Source organism: Heloderma suspectum, chromosome 5, assembly GCF_057233095.1.
Source record: "Heloderma suspectum isolate Gila_16-S chromosome 5, 16-S_ref, whole genome shotgun sequence".
NCBI lineage: Eukaryota > Metazoa > Chordata > Lepidosauria > Squamata > Helodermatidae > Heloderma > Heloderma suspectum.
The window spans coordinates 15,750,795-15,771,031 of record NC_139462.1 but is presented as its reverse complement, the minus strand read 5'-3'; the positions used below and the strand labels follow the sequence as shown (position 1 = coordinate 15,771,031).

General features: G+C 44.4%; 1 protein-coding gene across 1 annotated transcript in view; it reads left to right on the top strand.

The window, feature by feature from the left end:
* The first annotated feature begins 4,814 nt into the window (after positions 1-4,814).
* Positions 4,815-20,237, top strand: part of MOB1B (MOB kinase activator 1B) — a 51,593-nt gene continuing 36,170 nt past the window's right edge. The window contains exon 1 of the mRNA XM_084855376.1: positions 4,815-4,875. Within this exon, the coding sequence (XP_084711502.1) occupies positions 4,862-4,875 (14 nt within the window). The 5' untranslated portion in view covers positions 4,815-4,861. The remainder of the gene's footprint in view (positions 4,876-20,237) is intronic.

The following is a 20,237-nucleotide window of genomic DNA, read 5'->3' as shown; positions in this document are numbered from 1 at the left end:
TACTTCCTTAAGCCATTTGGTAGAGTGGACAACCTCAAATGACAGATCTGATTTAGTATATCTTAACAGTTTGCAGTTATGTAAACTGCAGTAGGCTACCAGAGCCTCCCATACTCAGTGCCTAGAGTAAGCATCTCAGCTGACTTGTAACGCTTTTCAATATGACAATACTACAGCAGTAGGAACAGAATATAATTCAGGTTATATACCTATCTCACATAACAGTTACTGAGCCAAAACAGTATTGTTCGTTTGCTGCAGTAAGTATTAAATGCAGGGAGCGATCCTATGGCCGCTAGACAGCGGCTAGATGGCCATAGGATATGTTGTTTTCCGGGAACCGACTTCGGAGCCCACACTCTGAGGTGAGTTCCTGGAGAACCGACCTTCCCCCACGTCCACACTGCCTCGGAGACAGCACGGAACAGCCCTATCCTCTGCACTCGCAAGAGGAACGTGGAGCAGCCAGAAAGGGTCATGTCTGGGAGCGTTCCGGGTAGGGATGTACAAAAGTCACTTACCTTTCCGCGGATTATGTTGATGGGGGGGGAGGCGTTCTGTCCCTCCACCCGGAATCCTCGATGGGGGGGGGAGACGATCCGTTCCTCCCCCCTGGAATCCTCCATGGCCGGCTGTGCTCCGCGGCAGCTCTGCATAGCAGCCAGCCAGGCCCAAGCCGTCCGCAGCTGGATTTCTGGCTGCGGAGGGCTCTGGGGAAAAAAAACAAAAAAACCGCGTACGGAAATGGCGGCGGCTAAGGCCACCGCCATTTGCGTTCCTTATTTTTGGCCGTCTTAATCTACGTAAATATTTACGTAGACTATGACGGCGAAAATAAAGGGGAACGCAAATAGAGTAGGGAGCGCTATTTGTGTCCCTTTTTGATTCACCATTTTAGCCTACGTAAATATTTATGTAGGCTAAAACGGCGAATCAAAAAGGGACGCAAATAGCGCTTGCTATGCTATTTGCGTTCCCCTTTATTTTCGCTGTCATAATCTATGTAAATATTTACGTAGACTATGACGGCCAAAAATAAGGAACGCAAATGGCGGCGGCCATAGCCGCCATTTGCGTACGCGGTTGTTTGTTTTTTTTAAAACTCATCCATGATAGGCTACGTAAATCTTTACGTAGCCTATCACATCTTTTTTTAAACCCAGCCATGATAGGCTATGTAAATCTTTACGTAGCCTATCACGTTGTTTTTTGTTTACAAGAGACTGCAAATGGCGGTGGCGGCAGCCGGTCAGAAGACCAGCCAGCGCCGGCGCTGGGAAGATCCGCCCCAGGTAAGTCTCGTCCCAGGGGGCAGGGAGAGCGTAACTGCCTGTACGACACATCCTATGTGTCGTACAGCAGCCTCCTTCCCTGCTCCATGCTCCCATGGCTAGACAGCCGCAATCGGCTGTCTAGCCAAAAAAGCAGGGCAGGAGAAGCAAGGAGGGAACGATCTCCTCTGTGCTTCTCCTGCCCTGCTTTGGAGAGGTGGCCGCTTATCTAGATAGGATTGCTCCCTAAGTGTACTACTGAAATGCAAAATATTTGAAAGAGGTGAATTGGATGGAAGTTAATTGGTCCAAACAAAAAAACACCCAGATTTTGGGGTGTGTTTTTTAAAAGACATTTCCCTGTGGTTCCTCTCTCTGTTCATTGTATGCATTTTCCCCTCTAATTTTACATTCCAGCCCAAAGGATATTTATTTGGAGGTCAGGCTTAATGATGTCATTGGAACAAAATTTCAAGAATATGTGCTTAGGTTTGCACTAGAAGGGTCTTACCCACCCCACCCCACCCCACCCCTTCAAAAATTATTTCCATAGAAGTGATCAAGTGGTTTGCCAGATCAGGGCCTTTCAGCTGTTCAAGCTTTCACATGTATCTGAACTCTGCTTTGATACACATTATTTAAGTATAACAATGCTATAGTCTGAGGTTGTGAACATGTGGGCCACATGTGACCCCTAGGCTATTTTTGCTCCCCCCCCCCCCCGGCCCTGCTAACTTGGAAATTTGGTGGCAACCAAAGCAAGCAGTTTGCTGCCAAAATTCAGCAGTGCAACATTGGCAAAAGAGCTATTTCAATTTAGTAAATGGTGCGTGAGGAGCGGGCCCCTTGTGAAGCAAAATTGCCCTCCCGGAAATCCTGGAAGCAGGGTTTGTTGGAAAGCTATATATAAAATGGACAAGGAAGGGGAAGAAGGAGCTTTGCTATGGAGAAACAATGTGAGCAATCAACCCATTTTCCCTTGGCTATAGGTTGTGCCACCCCCTTTTCACAATATTCTTTCTGTATGGCTGTCAAGATTACACAAGGGAAATGCAATATACCGATATGGACAAGCTAGCACCAGCTGTTTTATAAGTTATGTCTGCTTCCTCCAAATGGGTGGTTGAGCACTGTAAAGTAGCATTAACCCTGTCAAGCCAACTCAGTATCATCAAAGATTAAATAGAGATGGGTTACATGAAAATTTGGAGGAAGGGGTTTTTCTGTGGTAAGAGAAAAGATGGAAGGAGAAGTGGGAAAACACAGGAGGATTATGAGTGTAAGATGATGACATCTGGACCCTGCCTAAAATTCCCTGGATGAGGCAAGGAAATGGTACCGTAAAAGCCTTGTCTGGAATTGCCCCTCCGTACGTTTCTGGCTGCTTGATACGCTAGATACGTACTCGCATGTATTTTGGGCTTCTAAGTTCTACCAGCAGCACAGCACCTGGGATCAATGGTGATGCTTTGCCCCTCCCTTAAGCTTATGAACAAGGAACTTTGGGACTGGTGGTCCTTGGGGATGCAGATCACATGGAAGTGTCACAGCACACATTGCCCTACAGAAGGGCCTGGATCAGCAACTCACCGCTTCTGATTGGCTCCAGAAAATCTCAAGATCAGAGGCAGCATCTGCAATTTAGGGCGCAATCCTAGGCCTGTTTAGGCAGAAAAAGGCCTACAACTCCCAGCATGCTGGGTGGGGCATGCTGGCAGTTGTGGGCCTTTTTTTCTGTCTAAACATGCCTGGGATTGCGCTTTTATTTAGTCCCAATATTTCTCTTGTGGTAATGGGGCTGCAGCCTGGGTCAGGCCCTCCTGAATCTCTTGGCCCCAGTCAGGTGTACTCCCACCCCTCCATTGCTTGGAGCGCGAGACCAGCTTGAGCATGGTACTTCTCATTTAGAGTAACTTGTCATCTTTTCCGGCTGGGTTCCTGTGCAATGTTGCTAGGTTATCAGATCGGAATCCTTGTCTTGCAGCCTAAAAAGGGGTTGATCATAACGCTCTGTGGGGGAGGGACATCCAAGCACAGCCTCCTCCTGTACTCCCCCCTTTTTTTTCTTGCAGCAGCAGCACCATATACCAATTTATGTAGGCAGGAAAGTGTGGGTTGGAACAGACAGGTAGTTGCTGAGTCATGAGCACCTGCTGTTTGTTCATTTAGGGTGCAATCCTATCCAGATGCCCATCAGCCTCTGAACCCGGAGGCTGAAGGGCATCCTATGCAGAGCAAGGGAATTTTGCTAGATGGGTGTTTTCACCCATCTAGCTAGGCGTCTACAGAGGGGGAGGGAAGGAGGCTGGAGAGGGCTGAGGATAACTCCCATCCCCACTTCCCTAGCCCCCCCTCCCTGTCCACAAAACTTCCCCCTTTCCCCTCCTCTCCATGCTGGCTGCAAGTGGGGGGGACAACCTCAGACTTCTGGGTGCGAGGTCAGACACTGTCTAGGGCCATAGGATTGCTGTCTAATTTTTTAAAATATTTATACCTTGGCTTTCGATAAAAAATGCCCAAGGCGACAATAAAAAGTTAAAATTAACGATAACATTGACAACAGAAAATAACCAATCCATGTAACGCAATATGCAAAGACACAACAAAACGGTATAAAAATCAGGTAAGAGCCCCCCTCCCCGTCCAATAATAATAATGGAGCAGAGCCACCGCTGTGACCATTGGTCAAAATTGGATCCCTTGAGAGGTTTGGATCCCGTTTCTCCATGCCACATCACTGTGCCACCCAGAGGGAGAAGAGGCTGTTTCTTGCTTCTGACACGGGGTATAGAAGAGATTATAAGGGGCCCAAGTGCATGATGCCAAGGACCACCAAAAGGCTGGATGTTATCCTGTTCCAACCGTATCTGCAGTTCCCCCATCTAATCCAGTTTGAAGGAGTTCCCCCTCTTTTGCTCTCTTGCAAAGCCTTTTCCACTCTGCTACTCCAGTACTATGGAATACGTCATGCAGCTGGTGAGGGCCCAAGCGGAGAAGGGAACCTTGGCAATAAAATAATATGTCAAAGGTGGTCTCTGCTGTAGACAGAACAAAGCCATGAATAAAGAGGCCTGCCATCACTGAGCGCATGGTGATAGTTAAAAAAAAAAAAAAATCATTATTGAGAGTAGGCAACTTGTGACCCCCCCCAGATATTTTGGCCTACAACTCCCATGCTCCTTCACCATTGGCTAGGGCTGCTGGGAACTGTAGTCCAGAACATCTGGAGGGCCACAAGTTTCCCAACCTAAGGGTTTCAACAAGTCTCGGTGGCAGCCGACGCTTCAGAGAGGAGGCGGAGAAGCAGCCACCGCTCGCTCCACGGCAGCCTTGCTGGCTGGGGATGATGGGATCTGCAGTCCCACACAGGCGCAGAGCCCCAGGCCGGGGAAGGCAGGCTGCCTCTGAGGCGCAGACAGGAAGGAGGCGGGAAAAGACGACGCTGAGGAGAAAGGCGGCGGCGGCGGCTCCTGGCCCCGCCAGTCCCCGCCCCGCCGCGCTCGCCGCCCGCCCGCCTTCCTCCTCCGGGGCCGCCTTCCTGCCACTGGGAGCCGAGCTGAGGCAGCCGCTGTTGGTCCCGCTCCGCCGCCATGAGCTTCTTGTTGTAAGTGTTCGGGGCGGGCGGGCCTCAGCCGGCTCTCTCGCGGGAGCCCTTCCCGCCCGCCTTCCTCAGCGGGTCTTTCCCCGGGCCGCTGTCGGGCTCTGCCGGCACGGCTCGCCCGCGGGCGGCTGACACCTCAGCGCGCCCGCCCGGGCCCCGGCCCCGGCCCCGGCCAGCGCGGGAAGCCCTCGCGCGTCTCCCTCCGCCCCCGAAGCCCCGTGGCTGTCTCCTTTGAGCGCCTCTCCTGCCCAGCCTGGCTTGGGAGCGCTGGTCCTGCGGGGAAATCCGTGGCATTTACTTCTGAGCAAACCCCTCGTCAGGGCGTTCAAGCCTCTTTCCTCGCACCCTTTGTGTGCGACGCTCCCCCCCGCCCCAGCTCACCGCGCAGCCTCGCTTTTCCCCGCCGCCCTCCTCCCCGCCTCAGGGCCGACCGGCCTCCCGTCCATGTTTGCGCCTTCTGCCTTCCCGCCTCTGCGCTCCCTCTGCTTACCCTTGACCTCTCCCCCGGTTTCCACCTTTCCCTTTCTTGCACATACGTTCCCTGCTAGGCGGAAATGGGGGACGTGTTTAAGGTATCTTTATTGGTCGCTGTTCGTTCACGTTTGGCGGTTTCCACTGTATAGCCCCCACCCCCGTATTAAAAAGATAAAAAAAGGAAGGATTTGAAAGGGCGTTATATGGTGCTGGTTCCTCGTGATAAAATGGAAGTGATTGTTGGGGAGAAGGTTCTGGGTCTCTTCTGTGCCACAATGGTGGAAGGGGGGGGATTCAACCGCAGTGTTCCTCTTCTGCTGAAAGGGGAAGTGGGTTGGTTGTGTATCTGTATAGACAGATGCATTTGGGTGGTTGCCACTAAACTGCCTCCTATCCTAAAAGTTTGTGTTGTTTTGTTCCTGGACCGTAGCAAGCTTGGGAGCTGAGATAAGGGTGTTTTGGCAGGTGTAATTTCTGGGTGCTGTTGTCTGAACTGCCACTATCAAAATGGGATGTGGGGAGGTTTACATGATCTGAACTCCTTGAAGTGAGTTGAATGGGGTTGAAAAGGGGGGATGTGAGGGTTGTAGTCTCATCAGATACCCCGTATGTCCTCCTGTACTTCCCTCCCCCACCATCTCCGCTTAGACAACAGCTTGGTGACTCCCTAGTGGCTTCTTTTTGTAGCCATAAAATGAAATTGCATCCCTTGTTTTGATCTCCGTCCCATCCTTCTCAAGGGAGTATGGGAGTCTTGTAATCAATCACCCCTTGTCCCCAACAGTCTCTTCCATGAGACCAATCTCTCAAGTGGTGCTTGTGAGTAAGTAACATATGGGGTGTCCAACTTTGAGCCAGAGGGAGTTTATTTGTGTGTGTTGTTGTTTTTGCTGAGGCTGACAGTTAAGGCTGACAGTTAATGCAGCTGGTGCTGTTATGTCGGAGGCTAGACATCTTGGACAATAACCCTGAGAAATCCCCTTCCTCCTTTTGTACTCTTGCGGTTGATCCCGGCCATGTTGTTGCACTGTTCTTGTTTTTCTTGATGCATTTTTAAAAAAATCTGTTAACCTCTGGTTTGGTAAAAAAAGAAAAAGATTTTTTTTTAAAAAAACATTATCTACATTTAGAAGTCAATGTCATAGTTCCTGAAAGTCACTACAGGGCACGTAGAAGACACACATTGTTTTATAGTAGAGAATATGCTTTCATTTTGGTCTTGCAGATTGCAAATGGGGTGGGGGTGTCTTTTTATGTAGGGTCTCTTGCTGTGAAGGGAAAAGGTGTGTAAAAGTCTTGAGAGAATGGAAGTCTTACAACTGGGAATATATATATTCTCCTCCTCCCCTAATCTGAAACTTTGAAAAGTAATGGAAGAGGTTTGCGGGAGTCTGACAAGTTAAAGCTATAGTCCTATACACAGACAGCAGTAAGCCTCACTGAACTCTGGTTTTAACTTCTGAGTAAACGACATTCATAGGACAGGCCTATATTAAAACCACACAAAGATAATTATTCTGAGGAGTGTAGCCCACATTTGCTAGACTTTTTAATACTTTCAAAATACCATGCAGTAAAAAGCTAAAAATAAATGGCACCTTTTCTGAAATGCTAAAATGTAATTAGGTTACAATTGGCTGACTTTTGTTTGACACTGTTATAGCAAGAAGGTATAGAAAAGGACAGGCACTTACACAGATACTTACAACATGGAAACAGCTGTATTGTCTAAACTGGCAGAAATGGTCGTTAGCTAACAGACACATGCATAATGTGTAGGGCCTGCGGTTCTGTTTGATTTCCTAGTTCAAAAGCACAACCAAATAATCTTCAGTCCTTCCAGGTTGGAGTAGAGGCAATTTAATTATGATAATCAACACAAACCAACTAAGTGGCTTACAAAGTAAAACACAATGTGCTCCTGGGGGATGTCAGGGACTTAAATAGTAAAAGGATGTATCATTTTGTTGTAGAAGACTTGCTTTGATCTTGATCCTGTAAAACATACTTCTCCATAATGCTTCTGAGAACCTCTGTGAATTATTCTTGACAAATGTTAGGATAACCCAATCCTTTTCATCTGTTTTAGGCACAATAGCTGTCAAAATCCTATGCCTCGCAAAGCTCCTCTCTTATTCTTACTATTAAAAATATCTGGCACAGGTTTGTGTCCATCTCCTTGGGTCCAGAGGTCCTAGAAGGCTTCTAGGACGTCATAGAAAGAAGCTGGAGGAAACCGTTTTTCTGCCAGAGCCACAAAACTGCCTTTGTTTGTACTGGCAAATGTATGGGGCATCTCTCAGTGCTCACGCTTCTTGGAGCCCCAGAAACAATACTAAGGCATAAACAGCTTCCATCTTTGCTTATACCCTTGAGACAAACCCTTCATCTCTTTTACTGCATTTGGAATACTTCTAGAAATAATAGTTGGACTATACCCCTGAAATATGCAAGTAGATGGTTAGCTTAAAGAGTATGTTGTCTCCAAACAGGGAAAAGGCGCAGTCATCCTGCCATTTGATATAATAATCTGTTGTGGATTGATGATACTTTCTATCTAATTAAGGTTGACAAGGATTTTTGAGTATAAACTCTTGTTGTATATTTATTCTGCTTGCCAGAGCCAAACCTAACCCCAGTCATCTGAATGGACAACTGCATTTTTGAGAAAACTCTTCATGATGTTTGAGACTGACTAGAAAAACTTACTGTACGGACACATCCGGGAGTTGGGTTATCTATCCATTTTTCTCAGTTTGCAAAAGAATATGAAGAGGGCAAGATACCCACTTCTTGCCTTTGGTTTGGGGCTTTATATGTTGACTAGTAAACATGGTGGGGAAATCAAACGTTCTGAAATTGGTGAAAAAAGTTGATCTCCCTCTCGCTCTCCAGTTCTTTTTAAGAGTTTTCACAATTCTAAGAGGGCAGGTGCTTGCTCTCATTGTGCAGTCTTTGGGGGAACAGGAATGCAAGTGCTCCACAGAGACTATGGCCCATAGATACCCATTTAAGGTACATTCTCGTCTGGATGGCAAGCATGGCTGTGGTAGTCCACCAGCATTGATGCTATGAGCTGCTGCCATGCTTGTGCTGTGGTTTATAGGATTAGACCTTTGGACAATAGATATTTTTTCATCTGAAACATGAAATGCAGACTTTCAGATAAGTCAATTTGTCAGTGTTTCTTTAAGAGCAGATTACTGCATAGTTGCAGAAAACATAGCCTGCAATTCCGGGGAAGATGTTAAAGATAGCTCTGGTAGGCGTACCATATGGTAATATACCACTGCTTTTTAGAATTAGATTGCCTGCAAAAGAGAGCTTCATGGAAGAAAATCCACCCACCTTGCTTAAACTCTTCGTTTCACAGTAGCCTATTTTTGTTTTGTTATCTAATAGGTATGTAGTCTTTCATCTACATAAACCCCCATGAAAAGCTTGGTGGCTCAGTATGCACAGAATCAAGCTTATTTGCCAAATCAAGTGTAAGAAATCTAAAAAAAAAATGTGTAACAGTGACACTAAGATTTTTTTGCTTCTGAATCATATATTTAGTAAGTCTCAAAGTTTCTAAATTGTTTAATTCAGGTCTTTTAAAGGAAACTAAAAGTGCTGAATATATATCCTTCAAAACCCTATGGTCCTGGTTCCTCTTGCAGGCCTCTTAATCTAATTCTTAGGTCTAAATAATTTTGCATCATCTGAATGTTAAGATGGATTCAGGAAACTATTCTTTTGCTTTTGGTAGTGTCTTGCGGTCATGGCAGAGACACAATTCTTCCTCCTCTTCCATGGGAACAAATTTCTGTAAAGGAAATCCAGCATGTTTTGGGCTTACAGCAAGCTGCAGAAACCTGCTTGTTGAACAGAGGTCAATGCACACGCTTCAGACAACCCAGTTGCATGTGATTCTGCCTAGTAATTGGAAAACTCATTACACTGTGGGAAAAACATGTCTTGAGTCTGCTGTCAGTTTGCTTTGTATGTACATATATATTTTGCCATGTGTATTCCTTCTCAGGCTCCCTTTTGGTGCTGCTCGTGAGAGCTCTCTTGTATACATGCACAGACTGCTTTGCAAGCCAGTTAACTGGATATTTTATGTTTGGTTTCTTGTATGTGGCTGCCTGCCCCAAGCTTTTTGGGTACGTGTTCTGTACTAAATAAAACCCTCTTTCGAATCACTCCTTTTGCACAATATTGATTTGAGCCCATTTTACAAAACTTACATAAAATGGGCTTAAAAGAGCGAGGATGAGCATGCTAGCTTGACCTTCACATACTGAGGGTTGCTTTTTCTATCCATGTAGACTCCCTGTGTGATTTAAAACCTTGATTTTTTTCACTGCGGAACTTCATCCTCCACGCATGGAGGGCACTGAGCAATGAGATGGAGGAGATGAAGCTAGTGTGCTTGTTCTTGTTCTCCCCCTCACATGTTCTTTACACCCATAACAAGAACGCCTGAATACAACTTAAGAGGTGCCTACAAGATACTTAAGTCTTTCTCCTGCTAATACAGTTTGTTTTCTCTGTTCTCTCACTATACCAGAATATGAGCTTCACTTTCAGACCCACCCACCCCATCCTGTCATTGAGAGCAAATACTGGTAGTCGGATTTTAGTGGATTGTTAATGCTGAGTAAACAAAGGTCAAGTTTGCTGCTTGCGAATTTGTTTACTTATCCCCTTAGGGAAATACTTCTCACTAGAGAGTTGTTGCCAGTTATATTAATCAGTATGAGAAGCTTACTGTGTCTTCTTACCTCCTCGGTCTATAACCTTCCTAGCAGAGCTCTCTGCCACTCCAGCACTCATTTCCTATCAAACCATTGTATTTGCTCTACTTTGAAGTGTGGTGCATCTAGTTATTTACTTCCCTCCTCCTCGTGTCCTTTCAGTGAAAGACTGTTGAGGAGTTAGGCAGGATTTCTGTAGGCAGAAAGAATCTTACAAACTTAGAAGTCGGCTTATCTTTTACATACAGTTTAGTCTGTGTTGATAGGTTTTAGAGCAATCCTTACCAATTTTTTGGGTAGATGGTAACATTCAGGTCTTAAGGGTTGTACACATCATTTCTTTTCTGGTGAAAGCTTTGTTGTCCAATAATAATGTCAGAGATTTCTCTCAAGCTGAAGTAAAGGGTACTTGGATTTCTTCCAGGATTCTGCTTTAATGTGTTTGAACCTCCATTTCAATACCTTTTGAAATCCACCACCCGACTTTTTGGAATCTCCCAACTCATTCAGCAGGGTCCCCTGACCTTCTTTCTATGTAGCATTTTCATGGGGCTTGATCGACTACCGAGGGTAGGAGGGATCAGAGAAGTCTGCTTCCACCAGCCTGTTGCACGTGCTTTAATCTGGATCCAAGCTTTTTATTCTGGTGCAGTAGCTTTAAGAATTGGTCTGTGATAATTAGAGGTCACTGTTCACAAGTATAGACTTACTTGAAGTCTATTTTAACATCTGTTGTTCTTTTCTAACATTCTGCTCTTGTGTTTAGCTTTAGAAATTTAAGTATTTGCTCCAGGCTAGCAGACTCACTTTCTGTGTGTTCCTCTTTTTGAAAGCTGTCAGAAACCATAGAGAATAATAAAGCATTAAAACTTAAATAAAAAATCTCCATGTACCCCATGTGCTTTAATATCAGTGTAATTAATTTTTGCAGTTCCTGTATTCTCTACATGCCTCTTCAAATTTCCTTTCTGTTTGTACAGTTCCTGAATCATATACAGGGCTTAAGCATATATAATATCTCCTTCTTATCTGCAACTTAGGGCACCATCCTATGGCCGCTAGACAGTGGCTAGACGGCCATAGGCTTGTTTGGTTTTCGGGAACTGACTTTGGAGCCTGCACTCTGAGATCGGTTCCTGGAGAACTGACTGCTCCCCTGCTGCCTTGTAGGCAGTGTTGATCATCCCCAGCTCTGTACTTGGAAGAGCAGTGTGGAGTGGGACAAAAGGAGGAGTTCCCAGGGGTGGGGAGTGCAGAAGTGCTGGTACGATGTTTCCTGTGTGTCATCCAGCCTTCCTGCCACCCCGCGCCCCGTGCTCCGGAGTCCCAGGGCTAGACAGCCAAAATCGGCTATCTAGCTGCAAATGCAGAGCAGCTGGAGCACCGAGAAGAAGATCCCCTCTGCACTCTGCCCGCCCTGCATTCGATAAGTGGTCACCCCGAGCTTGGAGACGGGTTTCCCTGCTACAGTTTATGAGTGATGAAATTCCTTCCTACAATATGTGGAGATGGCCACTGGATTGGGTGGCTTTAAAACAGGGTTCTATCAATAGCTACTACCGATGACAGCCAAGAAAGAACTTGCATATTCAAACACTGTGTCTTTGACTGCCAAACACCAGAGACAAACAGCAGGAGGTAGTGTTCTCAGAAGCTTGCAAACTGACCATATGGCTAGCCACTGCTGGAGACAGAATGCTGGGCTTGATAGATCTTTGTTCTGATCTAGTCACATTTTCTTGTGATGAAATTTGCATGTGTTGAGAATAACCAGCTGCTTAGTTGAAGTTATGGATATGTGGTTGGTAGAAAATCAAAAGATTAATAGGGCTCCCTTGACATAGGTCATCTCCATTCTTAAGCAATACAAGCAGGGAGTACTGAGTTCCTTTGAATGCTTTGTTGTTGTTGTTGTTCAGTCATTAAGTCGTGTCCAACTCTTCGTGACCCCATGGACCATAGCACGCCAGGCCTTCCTGTCCTGCGCTCTCTCCCGGAGCGTGCTCAAGTTCATATTCATTGCATCCGTGATGCTATCTAGCCATCTCATCCTCTGCCGTCCCCTTCTCCTTTTACCTTCAATCTTTCCCAGCATCAGGGTCTTTTCCAGGGAGTTTTCTCTTCACATTAGGTGGCCAAAATATTTCAGCTTCAGTTTCAGTATCTGTCCTTCCAATGAGCAGTCAGGGTTGATTTCCTTTAGGATGGACTGATTTGACCTTGCAGTCCAGGGGACTCGTAAGAGTCTCCTCCAGCACCACAGTTCGAAAGCATCAATTCTTCGGCACTCAGCCTTCCTTATAGTCCAGCTCTCACAGCCATACATTACTACTGGGAAAACCATAGCTTTGATTATGCAGACCTTTGTTGGCAAGGTGATGTCTCTGCTTCTTACTATGCTGTCTAGCTTTGCCATAGCTTTCCTCCCAAGGAGCAAGCGTCTTTTAATTTCATGGCTACAGTCACTGTCTGCGGTGATCTTGGAGCCCAAGAAAGTAAAATCTGTCACTGCTTCCATTTCTTCCCCTTCTATATGCCAGGAAGTGATGGGGCCAGATGCCATGATCTTCGTTTTTTTTAATGTTGAGTTTCAAACCAGCTTTTGCACTCACCCTCAACAAGAGGCTCTTTAGATCCTCTTCACTTTCTGCCATTAGTGTGGTATCGTCTGCGTATCGGAGGTTGTTGATAATTCTCCCAGCAATCTTAATTCCAACCTGTGATTCATCCAACCCGGCATTTCTCATGATGTACTCTGCATATAAGTTAAATAAGCAGGGTGACAATATGCACCCTTGTCGTACTCCTTTCCCAATTTTGAACCAATCAGTAGTTCCATGTCCGGTTCTTACTGTTGCTTCTTGACCCTCGTACAGGTTTCTCAGGAGATGGGTAAGGTGGTCTGGTACTCCCATCTCTTTAAGAATTTGCCACAGTTTGTTATGATCCACACAATCAAAGGCTTTAGCGTAGTCAATGAAGCAGAAATAGACGTTTTTCTGGAATTCTCTTGCTTTCTCCATGAACCAGCAAATGTTGATGATTTGATCTCTATTTCCTCTGCCTCTTCGGAACCTAGCTTGTACTTCCAGTAGTTCTCGGTTCACATACTGCTGGAGCCTAGCTTGTTGGATTTTGAGCATCACCTTGCTGGCATGTGAAATGAGCGCAATTGTGCGGTAGTTTGAACACTCTTTGGCATTGCCCTTCTTTGGAATTGGAAGGTAAACTGACCTTTTCCAGTCTTGTGGCCACTGTTGAGTGTTCCAAATTTGTTGGCATATTGAGTGCAGCACTTTAACAACATCAACAGTGGTTTGCTAGTGCCCTCCAAACTAGAATTGCAAATAAGATTCAAATAGTGGATTGCAGTCCTGATTTGGAGGCCAATAGTAAACCATAGCTTGCCAGTTCAGATGTAATGGCAAACTATAGTTTTTACTAAAAAGGAAGTAAGACATTGATCCTGAGCATGCAGGGGGAGGTGGGGGTGCATGAGCCCTCAGCATGTACCTGATTAGAATTTTGTTTGACCTGACCCATTGTGTACAGTTGTTCAGAGAATGGTTGAGTTTAAATGTCATTGAGGATAAGCAAGCGCCTTCCTCTTGATTTTTATTACAGGAGAGTGTTTCTTTTAATATTCATCTGTCCTTAGTCTTCCCAGCAGACTGTAACCAGTAAAAGCTTCTGATAAATCTCTCTCTGTATTGGTACTATGCAAGTAGAATGTATGAAGTATACGCACTGCTTAGGGATATTTAATTTGGGGGTTGCCATTCCAGCTTAATCAGTTTACCTTGTTTGCATCATAATGCATATCTAATTTAATATAGAGGGTTAGTCTTCAATCTTTCAGGTCCGATTACGATGAGGCTGTACATCAAGCATGAGCAGAAGGTAGATCTCCAGATATTTTGGACTTCAACTCCCAGAAGCCCTTGCCAGCATAGCCAGTGGTCAGAAATGCTGGGAGTTGAAGTCCAAAATATCTGGAGATCTACTTTCTGCCCTCCCTTGCTGTACATCCTCAGTTTTCTGGTATTTCCACAACACAACTAGAAAACTTGTGTTGCCCTTGATTTTTTTATGAGTTTCACTACCAAGCTAACTGCTGAATGTCATGAGATGCTCAACTTTCCCCTTCTCCCTGTATTTGAATGGACTGCTTTGATTCATTGTTTTCAAACACTGTTTCTTCAAAGGGAGAGGGAGACAGCAGTTGAAATTGACAAGGTATGTACGTGTCAGCTCTCTCTTTTTAAAGAAAGTAAATCCAGGCAGGTCTTGCACAATTTCAGAGTGCCTCTGTTTTAGCATAGTGAAATTTTGGATTTTTAAAATAAATGAACACACATTTATCAAGCATTAGTAAGAGAATTGCAGCCTTATGGATTGATCCTCCTTAGAAGTGCTGCTGTGTTGTGTGGGATCTCTCCTTGCTTTGTAAGCTTGTGTGGGATCTCTCCTTGCTTTGTAAGCTCTTGGGAGAGGGGAAAAGGCTTACTTTGCAGGATCCAGAATGGCTCTGCAGTGGGAAATGCATAGCAAGCAATAGAGAAAGGAGGGGCACCCCAAACACCTTATCCACCTTCCCCAGGGGCAGGTCCTCCTTTTGTGCCTCAATTGTGTGTTTTTCTGCTCACACCTGCTGAAAAATTGCATGGCTGTCCACGTTTTCACTTCTTACTGGATTTTTTTTGCAGTTAAAAAAAGACATATATAGCAGTGGGAAAATGCAGTCTGATTTCAAATGGATCACGATGTTGACTGGACCCTCCATAAAATTCCATGAATCAGGCAGTACAATTTGACAATAATAGCCTCCTCTGGAAGTACCTCCAGATTCAATCCCTGACATATCCAGTTAAAAGGAGATAGATGACAGCTGGAAAAGACCTCTGCCAGGGACCTTGGAGAGCTGCTGCCAGTTGGGATATATAATGCTAAATCAGATAGTCTGATAGTCTGATTCAGAATAAGGCAGCTTCATGTGCACATCTTTCTCCTCTGTCTGGGTTCTCCTCACTGTCTTTTCATCATTGTCTTTCTTGCTCCTCTTAGAAAAAAAGTGAGGGGAAAAGAGTGATGGCAGCCCTTGTCAGAACTCACTAGTTGAAGACAAAAAGAATGTTGCACATAACGACAACATAGAGTATGGGTTGTCATTGACCCATTGGGTCAATGCCGTTACATGTGAACCCTGGCATTATGGTTTAACTATGGATTGTTGACCATGAACAACCCTGGAAGAGGACCCATGGTTTGTTGTTGGGTTAAGAACTCTGGGTGACAACCCAATGATTCAGTGGCAACCCACAATTCAACGACAACCCATGCTTAACCCATACTCGGGGAATAATAATATGATTTCTGTAGGGGGAGTAATAGGAGATGTTTAACAGCAAAGGCTTCATAAGATATCCAGTTAAACTCGTTTAGTTTTGTAGTGTAGATACATCCATAGAGGGATGTATGGAAGGAGTTACTAGCATGGAGCATAAAGAATGTTCAGTATATATTAAGATCCAAGTTGAGGCTTTGCATGCCGAAGGTTCTAGGTTCAATCCCCAGCATCTCCAGGTAGGGAGAAGAAAGAATCCTGCCTGAAACCCTGGTGAGCCACTACTAGTCAGTGGCCAGGTTTGCATGTCACTTTAAGCCATGGTGGTTTAATAACCTATTCACAGTAGCTTATTCTGAAAATAAACTACTGTCATCCCCCACATGATCCACCAAATAAGCTACTATGAGTAGCTTATTTTCCCTGCTCTCTCCCCTCCTCCCTCTCCAGTTTTCCCACTCTGCCGCATGGTATCCTAGCTTCCCTTGCATTGCAATTGTCATGAAAAAGTGAGCAGTATCAGTCATATCATGGAGGGCTGTAAATGTTGAATTTTGCAGTAGGGGGATCATGTGATCAGAGGAGGCTGTGCTGTACTGCCAGATTTCGCTTTTTCACGAAGTGGCCAGAAAAGGAAGTGGGGGCTATAACTCCTTGGCAGTTTTCTGGAATCGGATGAAATTGCACAGGTGGGGACCCCTCATGGGGAGAGTCCAAAAGCTGTAGTGGATAACAGCGCAGTTTTGCTTTTTCACGGAAAAGTGAGCATGTGTTTGCCCTATTCTGCATTTGCCTGTTCCTCTTTATTTTTTATTTTTCCTTTGCACTTCTTTACATTTCCAAATTTGCGCATTTTCACAGTTGCGAACAGGGATCTTTTCCTCTACTTTTTCTTCTTTTACACAAATGCGCATTAGTGCATTTTCACGGTAGTGATCAGGAAAGTTTGTGATTGTGTAACTTTGCTGTAGTGGGATTGTGCTACCTGGGAAGGGTGGCATTGTGTTACTTTGCTGCTACAGGATCGCAAAATCTGGGAAGGCTGGCATTGTGTTACTTCTCAGCTGCAGGATCATGCAATCAGGGAAGGCTGGACAGAAAGGAAAAAGGGGGTGGGAACTTTAGCTCCTTGACTGTTTGCTGCAATGGGGTGAAATTGCACAGCTGGGGTGCCTTCATGGGGACCCTCCAGATGCTGTTGTGGATAATTGTGGAACTGTGCTTCATGGAAAAGTGAGCCGTTCTTTCCCTATTCTCCCATTTCCCTTTATTTCCCAAGTTGTGCCGTTTCAAAGTAGCGATCAGGGAAGGCTTTCATTGTGTTACTTCGCTGTAGCGGGGTAGCATGATAACGCAAGGCTGTCATTGTACTCAGGGAAAGCTGTCATTTTGTAACTGTAGTGTGTATCAGGGAAGGCTGTGCTTGTTTGGCTGTGGTTGTCCCAGGGCTGCTTGTCAGATCTCAGAAAAAGGGCTTTGCAGGCTGGAGCAGAACGGCTGAAGCAGTTTTGGCTGCTCTTGCAAGCCAACTCTGTGGGCAATTGGAATAAGCCACAGTGAGCGCCAGACGACATGATAAGCCACAGTGGCTTAAATAAACCTCGCTGCAAACTGTGGCTTATCAGAGTGGCTTATTTTGAGGAAATAAGTCATCGTGGTACAGGAAAACCATACACAGATGACACGATAAACCACCATGGCTTATTCAGAAAAATACAACACCATGTCTTACCGTGACGTGCAAACCCAGCCATTGTGTTAGTACTGGACTGGATGGACCAATGGTTTGACGCAGTACAAGGCAGCTTCCTGTGTTCCTATGATTGAAGTGCGTTTACAAGAGCTGCCTCTAAACCTCTTAAATGTGGGAGTGGTTGTTTCCATATTTTTCTCTGAAGTATGAAGACAAAATCCCAGAGTCAATAAATAGACATGAGCAGATACATCTGATCCTAAAATCATGCAAAGGAAGTCTGTTTATCTGAAATCATTCAAATGTATTCCAAGCAAAGGCGATGAGGATCATAGCCTTCATACCCCAAAGGCAAGTGCTACCTTTCTGATTTTATTATTTTTTCTCCAATTGACTGCAGAGAGTAGATGGGGCATTGTACCATTTTGTCCATTAAGCCTTGGCCTTAAGACATTGATCTTATACACTTCCCTCACTTAAAACAACAAAATTTCTTTTTCAGTGGCTCCTGTGCTAAATGGCTATTGCGTGAATATTTTTTTGTTTTACTTTCTTCCCCTTTTTAGCTTTCATCTGCACCATTCTCTTCACCTCTCCTGTAAAAACAAAAGATGACTTCCTCTATCCCCTTTGGCTATCCATCCTGGCTTCTATTACATGGGTATGGTATATGATATTAGCTATGAATGAGGACTAACTTGAATATAGTGCAGTGAATATATATATATTTGTCTGGAAAGGGCCTTAAGCTGTAGCTTGCTCCTTTACATTCTTTTGTTGTGCTGTGGTGCATCTTTCTTAACTTGACACTGTGTAGAGCAGCCTCTCCCAACCTGGTGCCTTCCAGATGTGTTGAAGTACAACTCCCATCATTGTTGGGGCTGTTATCTGAGTCCTTGAGATACTGTGCTGTCAGTGAAGACTGGCATTTAACGTGAATGATAAACATAACTACAAGTAAAAACATTAATTGTCTAAATATCCTGCCTTCAATACAACTGTGTTACATTTACAACCAGGAGAACAAGTACATAATCTTAAATAATCAAGGAACTACTTCAGAGGCAACACCAGAAAAAATATTAAAGTAAGGGGACTGGATTTCATGATCTCATAGGTTGCAATCCTAAACACACTAGGGAGAAACACACAGTGGGACCTACATATTTGTGCTGTTAGTCTTTTAAAAATGTACTGATATTGTAAGGTGTAATGAAGAATCTGTTCTATTTCTTTAATTCCCTATATTGCTTGTGCTTTGAGATAACATCCTGTTGTCTTGCATTGAAATCTTCACTGGCTATTCCCCCCCACCCCGCCCCCCCATTCCTAATCTTTGCAGTTATTTATTTCCTTCTTTTAGGCGGTTTTTTCTTGTCTCCTTCCAGCCCTTTTCTGTAGGATTCCATCCTTATATTGAAATTTCTTCTGAGCTCCTTTCTTCAAGGTTCTTCAGTGTTTATATTCTCTGTGTTGGTTCTCAACAGTGAATTAATTGTGAAATATAACTATTCAGAGTAGCATATTCTGCTGAATAGGGAAGCTGCTTTTATGTTCCTTAAGGTACTGAGTGTTTTGTCAATATGTACTTCACAGTGTCTGCCTACAATGCTCCAGTTCTTATCTGCTTGCAGCTATATAATAATTATTTTTGGTCTTGTTTTTTTTATGCATAGCTGTTCTTGCTGCAGGATTTCACAGGGAATAGGGCTACATACATCTTGTCCATGTTTGATGATCTGATATTGATTAACTATGTTATGGTGTGCTGTGGTGAGAGAGTATGTGCTGTAAATACACATATACTTAAACATTGCAGTATTCAGTTTGTGCTTGCCAAAAGAGACCCTTCACAAAAGCTAGAAAGATTTAGAGCTTAACCTTCCTTTGGCTGGTTTGTTTAGCATATTCAGACATTGTTGAATGGTTCCTAGTGGCTGCTGCAATATTTGCATGTTCTGCTGATTTTCTATGTTTAGTCTTTTGGTGCGTGGAGGCTCTTCAGTAGGATAAGGAGAGATCGTGTTGTGAATAAATTAATACCTCCGTGTTGTCAGGGCGGCAGATAGTATTCAGCTAGCTATTCCTACTTCACTCTGCTGCTTAAAAGAAAAGGTCTCAAACCAAATGAACAGTAGCAACTCTGGGAAGTTAGGTCCTGAATAGCAAATTAAAAAATGGGCACCAGATCCCCAAATTTGAGTGTATCTAAAAACATCTTGAATAAAAAATAATCGAAATAGGAAGATTGATGCTCTACAAAACTCTGAATCTGTTTTCAAGAAGCAGTAGTAAAGAGGACAAGATGGGGGTGAAGAAGTTTGCTCAAATTAGTAGGTTGAAGCAAGATACGAAATCAAAGGAAATCTCTTTTAATACCTGTTCAACTAACAATTCATGGAATCTGTGTCTAATTGTTTAATAAATTATAAAAATGGTCAACCAAAAAGAGCAGGAGCAACTTCCTTTGAGGAAAGACCCAAGTATGTGGGCCTTTTTATCTTAGATGATTAACTGGAAAGGCTATATTGTTTGAGGCTTTTTAGTTTAGGAAAAAAGACAACTAAAGGGGAACATGATAGAAGATTACGAAATTATGCATGGTATGAAGAAAGTGGATAGACGCTGTTCTCCCTAATACTAGAACTTGTGGTCACCCAGTGAAACCGATTGGCAGTAGAATCAGGACAGACAACAGAAATTACTTCTTCAGAATATGCATAATTACCTTATTGAATTTGCTGCTACAAGATGTGATGATGACTATGACCTGGTTTGCATGTAATGACATCCCAGAGTACAGGTTGAGTATGGGTTGTTGTTGAATCGTGGGTTGTTCTTGTTTATTTCTTTATTACATTTATATCCCACCTTTTTTCCTCCTAAGGAACCCAAGGCGGCATACGTAATCCTCCACCTCTCCATTTTATCCTCACAACAACAACCCTGTGAGGTAGGTTGGGCTGAGAGTCTGTGACTGGCTCAAAGTCACCCAGTGAGGTTCCATGGCCGAGTGGGGACTAGAACCTGGATCTCTCGATTCCCAGTCCAACACTCTAGCCACTACACCACACTGGCTCTCTTGTTGAATCATGGGTTGTCATTACATGCG